Here is a 16,295-nt window from a genome sequence, read left to right as displayed (position 1 = left end):
AACGTCATCTGTTTTAATCGAATTTTATATTCGACCGCATAGTTGCGCGCACTTGTCGCGCACTATAGCTAATAGTCGTGCGCAGGCTAGACTGAGAAGCTGTGTATATATAAACAATAAACAGTGAAGCTATTACAGTTTAATAAGTGTTTACTCTTATATAGATACCTTGCAGTAGCGTTTATCAGAAGTAGAATTGCTCCAGGCATGTATGCCAACCAAAAAGCTCTCATTAATGCCTTCCCTAAAGATGGCTTCCGGCTCTCCTTAATAGCTCTCTGGTATTCATCTAACCAGTACCTGAAAATTAATAACTGATTTAAATTTTAAATTCAAATTTAAGTAGATTATTATTAAAAAAATATCAACAAAATAATCTAACTAGACGAAAATAATAATAATCTTTGATATATATCTACATATAATCAATATGCTATAGATTTAAGCCCCGATGATATCTGGTCGTCAGTCCAGCACTATCGGTTCCGAACTATGTGCCCATTGCCACTTCAGCTTCGCAACCCGCTATGACGATTATATGATGATTCGCCTATGGATCTCCTCATTTCTGATTTAATTCACGTAGAGAAACTCCATGCATAGCTCTCTCTATCTCCCGTTGAGTGACTGGAATAGCCAGCTCGCACCGGAAAATGCGGCATTGGGAGAAGACTCCCCACTAGATGGACATCAGACATGCGACATCAAACGAGTTGAAGGGAACCGCTGGATTCAGGTGGCTTAATACCGTGGCTTGTGGAAGTCCCTACAAGAGACCTATGGCTTGCAGTGGACGTTTATCGGTTGATGATGATGAATATCTGATATGTAAGAAAACCCCAATGATATTAATACCTAGTGTATAAACCCCAAAAAATGGTAATCTCAGTTATTCTGATAATTGATACCGACGATTAGTACTACGACTCAATAGATAGCGTAGCGCAACAAATACATATAGAACGACATACTTCTAAGTTCCATACTACTAATTTTCACTAAATAATTTCTAATTAGCTGTAAAGGCTGGGGTCTACTAGGCTCGAAGAGCCAATCGAATCGAATCGCAATAATTCGCCACCCAATGACTTCTGTTCGCCACCTAAATACTTATTATGTTTATTATAGAATTGTGTCGATCAGTGACGCACTGCACAGTGCGCCGAATCCAATTTGTTTGTCATACAAAATTCAATCAACGTATTTCGACTTCCGGCTCAATTTAGCGCGCCTAAGGCCTCGTTTACAGAGACGCGGGACGTCGCGCGTTGCGATGGGCGGCGCGGCCCGCACTGAATTTAAACATAATATGGCGTTGTATGAGTGCGTTTACGGAGAAGCAATTTTATACGCGTTTCTTTGAGATGGAGCGTTTTTTGCGGCCGAGCCCGCGGATGGCATCGACGCGTCCCACGCGGCGTTCATCGTGGCGGCGCACGCGGCGGCAATTCTCGATGAAGCGATGCCCGCAGCGGAACCTTCTGGCAGTCTTTATTTGAGAATCGCACAACGCAGCGGCGCCCGCCGCGGGCCCTCTTCCCGCCTCGCATCTCTATGAACAACATCGTATATTGCCACATGTTTGTGATTACGCGTGCATTGCTAAGTGCCGCTTCACGCGCCACCTCACCGTAAACAAAAAAAACGTACGACGCGCCGCGAGACGCCATGCCACACGCGACGCGCTACGCCCCGCGTCTCCAATGAGGCCTAAGGTCGACTCCAGGCTTTATACGTACACAACGACACGATATAATTATCTATGTACTACCCACTGGAGTTGCCATTCCGAATAAGAATTTCTCGATACAAGTTGTGGCTTTTGGTTAAGAGTCCCCGCAGACCACAAACTTTTTATCGGCCGATAGTTTGGTCGGTTTCTTAATCAGTATGAAGATGTATGTAAGTGCGCAAATTATAACGATTACATCTTCATACCGATTAAGAAACCGACCAAATTATCGGCCGATAAAAAGTTTGTGGTCTGCGGGGACTCTAAAGCTACAAGGGTGTTTGGGTGTCGGATCTAAGGATAAGAAAACGTTTTTTATTAAAATAAAAATTTGGTACCCACTGTTGGAGAATTATGTAATTTTTTTGTAATTATTCACTTAAAAAAAATTCATACCTCTGAATTTTCTCACCCAGTCTGTCAGAGTCATATGGTTTATTTGGAACAATAAGATCATCTTCTTCAACGTCTCTCTTATTACCTTTGAAAAGCACAGGACACACCCAGCATATAAAAAGTTTTGATATAACGTTAGGCTTATTTCTTTTTTTACTTTTATCACTATCGTCCGTTTTGTATCTTCCAATTCCTTCCATGTTTATTCAAGATCCTTAATCACCATTTAAAATCTTTGATGCAATAAAGATACGTGGGTGCGTTCTTTTATACGTTTTAAACATTACTGCTTGCTAATCAACGAAGCGTGTGATAACAAACGCAATCAATATGATACACAATAACTTCATCGTAGGTAAAGATTAGTAGAAATTTTAAAAAAAAATTATGGCCTGGAGCGCACCCGCGTTAACGGTGGGGCATAATTAATATTCTTATCATTTCAGTTACTTTTAGTAATAAAAATACATAATTATACACGAATGTATATCAAAGCCGGATTAATTACTTAAGGATATCACTGATAAAAATAGACTATGTTATTGTGATAAAAGTTATTTTCCTATGACAGCTTAACGGCTTTGTGATAGTTCTAATAAGTTTAAGTGATTTTGTTAAGTGGTGATAATAAAAAGAATACCCGGCTGAGTTTGTTGTAGAATCTTCTCAGACCTAGGTGCGTTTGGAACCCTCGAAGCTATAGTTTTAAGTTTTCGTAATAATTATCACTGTAGAGGTGCAACCTCTACCGTTACTTGGCTGGCAGCTATTAGGAAAACTTCGCAGCTGCCACACAACAATATTCAAATTTGGAACGCAGTGGGGAATCCTCCTGTGCCCTGTTTATCAAACGTTACAAGTCTTGTATTACAAGCGTTTCTCTTGTAAATTTGTGCATTTTTACAAGAATGCGTTTATCAAAACTACACTTGTAAACTACAAGCTACAAGTAATTTCACTTGTAATACAAGTGTTTTTCACACTTGTATTTGTGGTTTTGTTCATCAAAAATGCCTTTGTAGCTTGTAGCTTGTAACTTGTAACGAAAAAGTTGGAGAGCCTACGTTGACTCTTAATTTATTTTACAAGTTGTATGCAAGTATGATATTGTATCAAAGAATAATTAAATTATCTAGTACCTAGTAGTAAAAAGGTAAAATAACTATTAAATAATTCAAAGGTGTAATTTTATTAAACTTATCCATGTTGCTCTTTTTAAATTTGACCAAAACGTCTCTCATATACACGTCTCTCATACGAGTATGCTGGCATAACCTTTTTCGGCAGATACAAGTCCAAGTGACTGACATAGCAATAGTATCTCTTTCCACTCTGCTATTTTTTGGTCTTTAGATAATTTATCAGTAAATGCGCCAAATAAAATATCTTTTTTGTCACGAATTACTTAATTGAAGAATAATTGTAACTTTGGAATCAGCCCCCCAATTGTGTAAGAATAACCATTTCATGGCTATCGCAATCGTCAAGAAATTCTGCCCTTTGATTGGTTGATTCGCTGTTTACATTTTTTCACAGCCAATCAAAGGGCAGAATTCTTGACGATTGCGATAGCCATGAAATGGTTATTCTTACACAATTGGGGGCTGATTTCGCCATTTTTTGCGGTGTAATTCGAATAGCGAAAATTTTTAAACTCCATCTATTTTTCCCAAATTTTAAGTCTAACCTTAATTCATGAAAAATAATGTATTATTTTTAATTTAAACTTTTTATGTAGGTACTTCCTGTTGATGTACCGAAATAGAATAAATAAAAGTAGGTAGGTGAATAAAATAAGAAGCAATAGGTTTTACAAATAGATTATTTAACACAAAATTAAATTATTTGAAAAAAGTTTTATTTTTAACAATAACTTGACTAGTTATGGTACCGTAATTTCTATTTTATCGACATTTATTACGATTGAAAAATTATTTTGCAATTTAGCAAAAATAAAGTATTATAAATTAAAAATACAAGTTCTACAAGTCTTGTAAAATCCTACAAGTCTTGTGAAATTATTTGATAAACATAATTTACAAGAGTTTGTAAAAAAGTTCTTGTAACTTGTAACTTGTGAGCTTGTAGACTTGTAATGTTTGATAAACAGGGCACTGGTCACGCACGTTACAAGATTCCACATTCCCTATCATCCGCTCGTCACGTCAACATCTTCTACCATTGTATTATATAAAGCTCGCGAGCCCGTCTGTATTGTACATAACATATCAATTGTAAAGTGTAAAATAAACATCACTATATGTAGCTGGTTCTTCATTGCACCAACCCTTCAGCTACATAATTGGTGACTCCCGAGCTCAAGAACACGCAGCCGCATTATTGAGGAACACATCAGCCACATTGGGTACCTGCGTCTACGGTCGAGCCTGCACACTGCTCCCGTACATCTCCGGCGTGCAAGCAACTCAACGCAACAAGCAACGACGTGCGGCCACATTAGCTGCACCCTCTGAACGCGAAAGCTACGAGTTACGACTGCGACTCGACATGGACGCCACAGATGGTGTCCCTCGTGGACGCAATCCAGTTAACTCGACGCGGCACGCTACGCAACCTACCCTGTCCTACATCGCTGACCACAACACAACCTCCTGAACCCGACGCGAGGTTCATACGTGCATGCCTTGTGAGTACATATCCAAGGCGCCCTGAGGAGGGATCCAGGTTTTATAAGGACATTATTTCTTCTGTGCTGAAAAACAATTTCTAACAATAATATTTGTGACATTGCATTTTGTTTTGTGAAAATTATTTTTGAGTGACGTATTTTTTTTAATTTTCAAATTCAGTGAAAAAGAACATTAACATTCCATGAACAATATAGACAATAAGTGACGTCTCATCATCTCATTTTAAAAAGGGAATTTTTTATAGACATTTTACTTTTTTAGAACAATTTTATTTAGTTGTATTGTCATGTCATAATTGCCATTGTATTTTGTAAAATTTTCCTGTCATAACAATTTAAATTTCAGCAATTTATAAAGAAACAGTATTACACGTATGAAGAGGACTAATCTCTCCGTTCCATGGTTCCATTCACAACAAACCCCTACGGACCATGCCACAATTCGTAAGGTTTTCAGCAAAGCTTCCTCCGTGCATTGCGGATCATCTTTTATTTCAAAGTGAAGCAGCTTTTGTGGAGTGCTGTATAGCCTCCGCACACATGTTCCTGTAGTACACTGGGCAGCCTAAGACACGATGTCAGTCGTTCGTAAGTCCTTCGACCTTTTCACTTTTCCAGGTTCACTGAGTTTATCGCGCTCAGAACCTCTCTTCAGGTCTGTGTGGACGCGAGTTTGCCAATGTTCGACGTGAAGAAGATTTGCTCATCATGCGTCTCCTCCGTCATCAACCTTTTTGCACTCCGAACGCTTCATTTATTGTAATTATTTTTTTCCGTGTCACTTAGGCATACAGGTCCACTGCTTATTTCTCTGGTCTTAAGTACTGCCTCCCAGTCACTGTGTACACAATGACCTGAGGTATTACACCATTACCAGATACTGCTACAGAAGACTCAACATTGAGGCAACTTTCAATCCTATTTGCCTTATCATTTTTATCACTACATGTTCTAGTTTTAGGGTTCTTTTCCTTCATTCTAATGTATGTAATACTTGCCTTACTTAATATTTCTTTTTTTTTCTGTTTCTCACTCCGTAGGGGGGTGATGTAGAGGTGCAACCTCTACCGTTACTTGGCTGGTAGCTATTAGGAAAACTTCGCAGCTGCCACACAACAATATTCAAATTTGGAACGCAGTGGGGAATCCTCCTGGTCACGCACGTTACAAGATTCCACATTCCCTATCATATACACTGTAGTCTGTGTTCCCTATCATCCGCTCGTCACGTCAACATCTTCTACCATTGTATTATATAAAGCTCGCGAGCCCGTCTGTATTGTACATAACATATCAATTGTAAAGTGTAAAATAAACATCACTATATGTAGCTGGTTCTTCATTGCACCAACCTTTCAGCTACATCACCACTATATCTTACGAATCCAACAACTGACAATCAATAAAAAAATAAAATAAAAAAAAAACAAAACGGGCCGAATTGAGAACCACCTCCTTTTTGGAAGTCGGTTAAAAAGAGTAATTTATTACCTATTTTGAATAAATTATTTGAATTTTATGACATAATCAACTAGAGAAAACGTGCCGAGCGAGAGCCACAAACTGGAAGGGCGGTGTCCCACAACGACTTTTGTCCAGCAGTTGACAGATATTGGCATAGCTATTAAGGATGCTGAGGTTGCAGAGATTATCTTGAGTGACCTTCCGCAAGAATATGATATAATCGTGTCTAGTCTCGAAGCTGTAGCCTGCACAGGTACACTTTCAAGCGACTTAGTCCGTACTTGATTGTTACAAGAAGATCGCTGTGGATGAACTGGTATAATTACAATGTACCTATAACAAAATTTAAAAAGAGAGCTAATCTATTACAATAAGATGCCGGCGCCATGGTGCCAAAGAGAAGAGAACAGGATGTCCACCATACGATAGATTTAACAACAATACAGATTAGTAATACTATAGAATAAAATCAGGGTTACCAATTTTAACTAAATTGATCCCTAATTTTCATATAATACAATAATGGTATTAGTCAGCACCAAAGTAAAGTAGCTGTGTGATTCATCATGCATTGCCAAACAACTACTGACATGGATCTCGTCTCAGAATGAGAAGAAGAATTTTATGCGATAGTCTGCCACGCTGGCCCAGGCAGACTTCACTATTAACAAAAACATCCCCATACTTCTTACATTAGGAACATGGCGCATAAATAAATTTAATTTAATTAAGGTGTATTAACCAGTAAACTTAACATCGGGATATTAAAATATAATACAACATAAATATCTAAACACATTGCTGACTTTTTCTTCATTCCTATCCAAAATAATTCATTGAAGATTTAGGTCCACAAGGAAACATCGATATTATGTAGTATAATATATTATCTGAATTAGTGCCAGACAGTTATTGTTGTTGTATAAATCATATTTTATGTACGGATAGATGCGGGATGTCCCACTTTTGAAAAGGCGTTCTAATTTAAAAAATAATAATTTAATTTGAATGATTCCTGTTAGTATAGCTAGTTTAATCTTTCATATAACGTTACGACTAGTTTTTGTTAACCTAACAATTACTGGTTTTGCAGTAAGTAAATTTTCGCAGATCCATTTTTTTGGGGATAGACGCCTTTTGATGGGATAGATGCCCTGCCATGAAAATGCCAAGGAGGATAGATGCCCTATGGTGTAAGATAGGTAAAATATGTAATTGATAAAATGTTTTATTTATAATATTTAAACATAATTCTAAAATGGGTCATACAACCATACTTATTAAAACTTTAAAAACCCTTTCCAACAAAAAAAAATCAAAATTTAACTTTTAACTTTCCCCACGTTATTTCAGTGATATTTTTGTTTTGGTCTCTCTTGCTGTTTTGGTCTATTTCTATGAAAATTATATTGCAAAATAATATATAGTAGGTCCAGAAGAACATAAAAATATTTAAAAATACGCTGACATGTATTATATGTAAAAGGCAGGCGGGAGAGATGCCCCTCAGAGGCGCCTCAAGGCATCTATCCCTCGAAAAATCGAGGCGTCTATCCTTTTTGATAGTACTTTTACATGACATTTGACACAAAGTTAAAATGGCGCGTGAAAAGACATTTTTACGCATTGTACAATAATGTATTAGTGTACAATATTTCTATCGTTATTTTCGATTCGCACTGCGATGCTGCGTCAACCAATAGCGGTCGATGGCGACAACCAAATGCTCACACATCGTCCGGAGAATCTCATTATAAGAGTGACATAGTCTCTCCCAAAAGGAAGCTATTCTGGAACGTATATAATTGCGAAGAAGTCGGGTAATTTTGCCGATGCAAACATGGTCGATGCACTGCAAAATCGCGGTAGTTTCATCAGGAGACATCATTGCACTTGCACCCTGATAGCACTATACAAGCGTCTTGTATAGTTATACCAGAGTTGACAAGTGTTAAGGTTTTGACGGAACGCTCTGAAAAAAGTGTTCATCACTTGTTCATTGCAGCGGAAAAATCTACGCACGATCATGTTGCATCTTACGGCAAGCGCCCTCCTCTCGCGTGCGTTATCATTATCTTCGTTGAGGTTCTCCGTCAACATGTGGCCGAAATACTTGAATTTCGCCACTTCCGGATTTCCACGCCACTCACACACCGGAGGGACACTGTCCGGGCCCTTTCCACATTTAAAACCATCATTTCTGTTTTGGAAACGTTATATCTAAGTCTGTGACTTATAGTGTATTTTTCACAAATACTTAATAGCTTCCGTAGCCCCTTGATAGAGGGAATGAGTAGCACCATATCCTTCCATATCAGTGTGACTTAAGTTGTTAATATAAACTCCACCGACATGACAACCAAATTTGGTGCTTCTCAGCTCCTCCATCAGGCTGTTCACATAGATGTTGAAAAGGTCCGGCGATGTCAGTACCCCAGTACACTACACTGTACACTACATTCTATTCTAGCCTATAATCGTTAGAAAGTGTGTTGCCTCATTTAACCTTATTGCTTTGGTTTTCTTACCAATATCTCAAAAGAAATCTAACATTAGATGGCACTTTGTGTTTATTATAAAGCTGAATAATATGTATGTGTATATTAGTTTCTTGAGAATCTTTAAGAAAACAGTATTGTTATAATAAATTATTTTATTTATTACTGTAACCACGAATAAACAATGGCACTGTTACTACTCATGATTTAATAGTCAAAATATAAATTTTTCACCGAGAGTACATTTACATAAATGTATGTATTTTTAAATCAATTTAAATATTGTATTATCTCCTACGAATGAACTGGGCAAACTTGAGAATTTAACGAATCACATATACACTTTGACTCAATCAACTTCTTTTCGATATTATTCACTAACATTTTCACGTGACAAATAGGTACCATTTTACAACCACACTTCTCATTTTCTAGTTCGGAACTATTGTTATCGGTATCTGTCTTTCCAGTTTCAATTGGTCTAGTTAAATGATTGGTAGCGGTGGGCAAATGTAAGGAATCGTAAAGAAATTTTGTGTCATATTTATAATTTTTGTCGTAATTATTATCATCAAAAAAAAATTGTAGTCCATATTCGTGCATACAGGATGAATCGTCAATATTGGCATTCTTCGTACCAGAACTTGTTTCATGAAAAGTTTTAATGATATCTTTTGTATCATTAGAATATTTTAACACTAACTCTTCATCGTTATCAAACGTATTAACTACAGTGTCATTGGTATTTTTTCTATAGCTGTCAGACAGTATATTTCTCGAAGATGATTTAGTCAAATTATAAATATTGTTTACATTATTTTCAGATTTCTCATTTTTAACCACTCTATGCATGATGTAAGAACATTTTCTAGGGCATGCTTCATCGGTAAGTGATTTCCATATGTAGTGAATTTTAACTGTGTCATTTTGCACCAATGATTTACTACTAAATGTATAACCAATGTATGGGATTTTTGCTTTTAACTCTAGTTTAGCTTCAATTGAATCAACAAGATTTATAAATTCGTCATTATTGTCCTTTATAGGTGTACACTTTACCAATAATGAACGTTCTCTTGGATGTGTTAATTCAGATGTGTCTAAGGTGCCCATTAAACTGTTGTTATTCATAGATACTAAATCAGTGCACTGGTTCACAATCAAGTTCAAATTTCCTGACTCCGGAAACGTATGTTGACAATTACAGTCGGTACCATATATTTTAAATTCACAAGAAACTTTTTTCTCACATGTGCAAATGCTTTCTAGTAGCTCAGCTGACTTATCAAGAGGCATACAAGAAGCTCTTTGTAATAACATATTCTCATGATTTTTGGTAGTATATTCATCTTCATTTTCAGTTCTAGTGAACTTTTCATTGTTACAAAAGCTGGTTAATAGTACTCTATTTAACTTGTCTGTATTTTCGTTATCATCATTATCACATTTAAATTTTTCCTTTAATCGCTGAAAGTCATTTTCTATTAAATCACATACTTTTTCTAAAATTGGCGGTAATATCTGTTCTACATTTCCGTCACTTATACAAGAACATTGAACTCGTTTAATTTTTATTTTTAAATATTCTTGTAACATGCCATATGCTCTTGACCAGCTCCCCTCATTAGCACTTTCTTCACAGCATTTGCAACTTAAACCTTTAGTGCTTTCTGAAATTACTTCTTTTACTTTGAACAAGATGGTGCTAAATAATTTATTTTCTTCTTCTGGTGGTAAACAGGAAGATTTTGAGGAAGAAAGCAGAAATTCTTCCAACTTTTTTTTAATATGGTCTTCCAACAAGTTGTACGTATTTAACTCCAAATCTTTCGATGTTTCTTTGTTATTACAACAAACACAGATATCTCTATTCGTATCATTAACTTCACTTAGAACGTTATTTTTTTCAGTAAGATAATCTAAATTATCACTTTTTATTTTTCTGTTTTCTCTGTTCTCTAAACTCGTAGATAATATAGAACTTTTATCATCGTTTATTTTTATATTTGAAAATACTTTCTGTATCGTATTTTCCTTATTATTTGTTACTTTGGAAGAGGGTTTCAATGTGTAGTTGCCTTGCTTTGTTTTATTTGGTGAACTTGAATTTGTTAGTGTGACACCTAAGAACTTTACAAAACAATCACACTTATTTGGAAATAATTGTGATTTACTGACTATATCATGAATAAAAGTATCTTCACTTACTTCTACACTTTTTGTACTATTATTTTTCTTTAATGAATCAGTTTCAGTTTCAGTGCATTTAAATTTAGGTTTTTCCACCTCTACTGAATACGCATGTGATATTTTTTTTATTTTAGATGGCACACATTCATAATATTGAGGGTCTTGAAGTTGTTCGCTTAAGACAGAATTCTGACATTCACATAATATATCAGCATTAATACAATGGTATGGCACATTATCAGACAACATTTCACCATCACCATACATGATTTTCTTATTATTATTTATTGGACATCTACACATATTGTAGTTACTCTTATCCAAATTTATAGCACCTAAATATTCAGATTCACTAGTAGGTGGTAGCATATTTCCATCGGATATACCTTTATTATAGCCTTCTTTATTAAGCTCAGCAGTTTTATTTTCAGGAATTGATGACTCATCATGGCCTTTTTTATTTTCAAGGCTTACTAAGGCTGAATTTGCTGACTTGTTTTCATTTTCCGTTTGATCACAAGAAAACCGAGTAAAATCGAGTATTTTATTCAAACTGTCATTCCATTTTGATAGTGTCTCCAAAAGTTTATCAATCGATGTGTTAGATGGAATTTTATGAAAACAAATGCAATCGCTTGGACATGCTTTTTTTGTTGATAATTTACTTTGATTATTTTTTTCTTTGCTTATGCTTATATGCTTTGACTGTTTGATAATAGGGATATTAGCAACTAAATCTCCTAAAATTTGTTGTTGCCTTAAAGGTTTAAAGGTATTACTATGTTGAATAGGCTGAGTTAATTTGGCTGGAGCTTTTTGACCACTGCACAGGCAAAGATTGACAGCAAAAGATGGTTCCAACTTTTTGATCATTCTATCACAATTTTTGTCGATCCGTCCTAGCTGATTATTTGAAGATCTCTTAATATTATGTTTTTTTAAATTACTTATATTGACCTCTTTTCTCTTTGCTATTCCGTTATTTTGGCCATTTTCATCACATGTTTTTGATTTTCCATCTATTATTTCTTGATTAGGTTTGGTGCAATTTTTGCTTGTTGTAGGGCTATAATCGACCTTCTGAAATGAAGAAAAAAAAATTATTTTATATAATTATTTCATCATTAACTGCATTGTTTAAACAACTTTTTCCCATATTCTATGAATCAAAAATCAAAAACTTAGAGATTTTCATAAAATAGCTTGGATTTCATCTAGCAATAATTATATTAACACCTACTTGGCTTTTACTTATTTTTGCTTGTAAATTATAAAAATAACAACAATTCCTCAGACATTCTTTGTATGCCATACTTACTTACCGCAGCGCGTTGAATTATCTTTGCAATTTTCTCTTCCATCTGGCGTAAATCCTCTTTTTTGATTGATTCCTATTTAGAAACAGTATTTTTCATTTTATCACAGTACTGTGTTGGTACGATGCGGTTGTGGCGGGGATGTGTGAGCGAATGGGTAAGATTAATAATCGTCGGATAAACTGCTGCTCTAAAGATTGACTAACGGACCAATGCACGAAGGTATAGATGACCCCACCATCATCCTTCACTTTGTATCACCTAATCACCAATTACTTATAAATGCGAAAGTGTGTTTATTTGTTGGTTAATTGGTTAGTTGGTTTGTCCTTAAATCACGTCGCAACGGATCAACGAAATTTTTGCATGGGCATAGTTATAGACCTGGACAGTTACATATACTAGGTACTTTTCAACCCGAAAAATCAAACAGTTCCCACAAGATTTTTAAAAATCTAAATCCACGCGAAAGAAATCGCAGTCATCAGCCAGTATATCAATAAAAACCAGCCAAGTGCGAGTCAGGCTCGCGCAACGAGGGTTCCCCTACTACAGTTGTATTTTTTCGACATTTTGCACGATAATTCAAAAACTATGATGCATAAAAATAAAAATTTTTTTTTTTTACAATGAGGTGCCATTGTGGAGTCTCATAAAAATATGAAGTCTAGACGATTCGCGCAGCTAAAACTAATTGGCACCGGCACCAAAAAGTATTATTATGGAACTATATTAACTCGTGTATACATAATATATTCGGTAAAAAATTAAATTATTTTTCAATTTTTAGTGTTTGTGTATCGAAGTCGGTTTTTATTTTTTTTGTAAAAAAAAATTATTTCACAATTTTTAGTGGCCCCATGGAATTATGCTATGACTGGTTAAAAATCTACTGTTTACTAAGCTATTACACTGATCGCGAGCAATTTAATCTTATCCGTTGAGGAGTTCCAGTATCTATCTTCGAAGATGTTCATCAGATCTTCACCAAATTTAAATGGGACCAACTTTGAAGTATACCCTTTCAAACAAAAAAAGAATTTTTAAAATCGGTCCAGGCGTCATCGAGTAATCGGGGAACATACCTCCTCCTTTTTTTGAAGTCGGTTAAAAACTGTTTTAAAATGCACAGGTGAAGACCTTTCATACGATACCCCACTTGATATAGTTATCTTACTTCGAAAGTTGAAAATACTAATTATTAGTTCATGACCACAATTTAATTTTTTTGTGTGATGTAATCACAAATTCACGGTTTTCAGATTTTTCCCCGAATGTCTGCTATAAGACCTACCTACCTGCCAAATTTCATTATTCTAGGTCAACGGGAAGTACCCTGTAGGTTTCTTGACAGACAGACAGACAGACAGACAAACAACGAAGTGATTCTATAAGGGTTCCTTTTTTCCTTTTGAGGTACGGAACCCTGATGATCCCAGGGTCGGTTTAGAAATATTTTGGATGAATTTTTTGTTCCTTTAAACCCTGCCTTACTTGGCATGGTTCCTACTATAATACCTACTCGTAAATACAAGCGAAATGCCCGTAATCAAAATGTGCACATCACTTGCATTTAGTATCATCAATAATATGACGATTGCCATGTTGGACAAGATACAATACAGACACACGTTTTATGTACAGTAGGTACGCGGCCGAAAGTAATAATGTACATCGACCTTTAGAAGGAGATAGCAGATTTGTAGAGCACTGTCTCTGCCGTTGAGACCGACAAAACGTCATATAGGTATGACTTATGAGTGACAGAGACAACGCTCTACAAAGCCGAAATGTCATTTAAAGGCCGATGTACATTACTTTCGGCCGCGTACTGTACCGAAATATTTACAGGATGATAATAACCTTTTTCAAGTCCTCGATTTGATGTTTCACATCTTGTATCGTACGTCTTATATAAGAAGGAGCTGCATTGCCATTCTTTTGCGCGGTGTTGGTAGTGGGCGTTTTGACGACGCAAGAATACACTGCCGCTAATGGGAAAGCATTGATATACTTAATTAAATAGATTATAGAGTTGGGTAACAGTAACAAAATTAAAATAAATATTTCTTACTAGATGATGCTCGCTACTTCGGGCACGTAAATTTAGGTTTTTAAAATCCCATGGGAACTCTTTGCACTTCCGGGATGAAATGTTACCTATGTCAATTTCTGGGACGTAAGCTACCAAATTACAATACCTAATAAATAATGTACCAAATTTCATAGGCCCGGGAGTAGCCTAAGTCCGTCCTCGGGATGGAAGCCACCTCTGTACCAAATTTCATCAAAATCGGTTAAACTGCTTGAGGACATGCTTATTTATTGCGCAAAAGATCACCTCGGCTGTTCAGTGCGGAAATGCAGCCAGTATTCTACGTGAGCATGATTTGTACAATAATTACTTAGATTAGGCTAGCTTTAAGTTTTATTATAACATTTTCAATAAAATAATGTTGACCGTGATACTTACTTAATAAGTACGTACTATATTTTCTGGAAGGTGTAAAAATCCTCGACTAAAGATAAAAATCAAAATGATAAAATGTACCATTCTATAAATAATAATTAATAAGTAGGTATCCAAAGAATTACATGTAGTTATTTTATTTTACTTTATATAGGAAAAACATATTTCTTTGGAAACATCCAACTTAGTTCGCAACGTAACTGAGGATAACTGCGCGTTCCAATATCAATCATAATTATTATTGCTATTAAAAAATGTTTAAGATTGCGATAATTGCGAGCGATTTATTGTTCACTTCTGAGTAACCGTCAAATCTTGCCGATTGCGAATGCGTAGCGCAGTTGCCCCCAAGTTATTAACAATTGTGGCAAAAAGATAAATGATCAAGATAACTCATGTTTAATGCACAGGTATGACGAATAATGAATAAATATGAAGTATTATGACGAATACAATAATTATCAATACCTTACAAGTACCATTTGAACCCGTTTTACGGCATAACAACTTCACGACAATAGCAGACAGATAAACGACTTTTATGTCCTTACTAAGTTAGCTACATAGGCGAAATTATTATCTTCACGTCTCATCAAATCACGATGCAAGGTATAAAAGGTAAATAAGGTTTGCTTGAGTGAAGTCTAAATGCTAGCATCGGCATTTAATCTCAGGGCTTATGTTCCACTTCAATTTGGCTCTTTTATACAAAAAAAGGTGATATCATATTATATTGTTGGTTTATTTTTTATTATGTCTTATATTGCTGTCTGTGGTTGTCAGTTTTAATATGTACATTTAAGTTGTGAGATTGGACGCCCATGTTTGCAGAGATTGTTAGTAGTTATGACGTCATACGAGGGTCATGCCAAAAGAAATTTGATACTCCTTGCTCATAATTTTTGATACTAGCAAATTAAATACCATCCTGAAGGTTGCTTATTTGCTGATGATAAGTTTGATACCAAAACACTTTTTAAATCTAATATACTTTTAGAAACAGCAAAAATTCGCACGCAGCAATGAAGCTCACTCGACGTGATTTTTGAGTTATGGCTTATTACGACTATAATAGTACATTATGATTTGTACATGGTGTGTAATGTTGGTGATTACCGCTGAGGCGCCATTGAGGGTCTTAAGATAGCCAAAGACGGAAATCATTAACACACACGTGTATCATACGACGTTTTTCAACACACCTGTGAAGAAAATAATATTAAAAAAGATATTTTTCCTTGGAGTTTTCAAGTAAGTAGTAAACTTTCCATAAAGTTAAGGGCTTCACATCTTATATCGGGCGGTGTAAATAATTTTCTTCATAATTAGTACTTGTAGACATTTTAATTAATAAATAACTATAATTTCAACAGTGAAAACGAATTGTGAAATATTTTTCGCAATGGCGGGAAAAATTAATCAGTTTTCCTATGCGCGCGCATCTTACATAAATTGATATAATATACTACGAAGCAACTCAACCAATACAATAAAAAAAACTCTATAACTCACTTGTGAATAATAGTAGGTAATAAAAAGTCACAGTTTCATTATAGATGTCATTATGTGCCTAATTGCG

At 35.5% G+C, this 16,295-nt stretch overlaps 1 protein-coding gene across 1 annotated transcript in view; it reads right to left on the bottom strand.

Annotated features, from left to right (window-relative positions):
• Nucleotides 1–16,295, bottom strand: part of LOC117997046 (uncharacterized) — a 66,415-nt gene that overhangs the window by 26,574 nt on the left and 23,546 nt on the right. The window contains exons 11-17 of the mRNA XM_034985218.2: nucleotides 14,110–14,237; nucleotides 12,253–12,321; nucleotides 9,036–12,010; nucleotides 8,500–8,634; nucleotides 8,283–8,442; nucleotides 2,129–2,334; nucleotides 169–300 (exon numbers count right to left, since the gene is read on the bottom strand). Of these exons, the coding sequence (XP_034841109.2) occupies nucleotides 169–300; nucleotides 2,129–2,334; nucleotides 8,283–8,442; nucleotides 8,500–8,634; nucleotides 9,036–12,010; nucleotides 12,253–12,321; nucleotides 14,110–14,237 (3,805 nt within the window). The remainder of the gene's footprint in view (nucleotides 1–168; nucleotides 301–2,128; nucleotides 2,335–8,282; nucleotides 8,443–8,499; nucleotides 8,635–9,035; nucleotides 12,011–12,252; nucleotides 12,322–14,109; nucleotides 14,238–16,295) is intronic.

This window comes from Maniola hyperantus, chromosome 4 (assembly GCF_902806685.2).
Source record: "Maniola hyperantus chromosome 4, iAphHyp1.2, whole genome shotgun sequence".
In the NCBI taxonomy this organism is placed as follows: Eukaryota; Metazoa; Arthropoda; class Insecta; order Lepidoptera; family Nymphalidae; genus Maniola; species Maniola hyperantus.
This window is presented reverse-complemented; position numbering and strand designations above follow the sequence as displayed.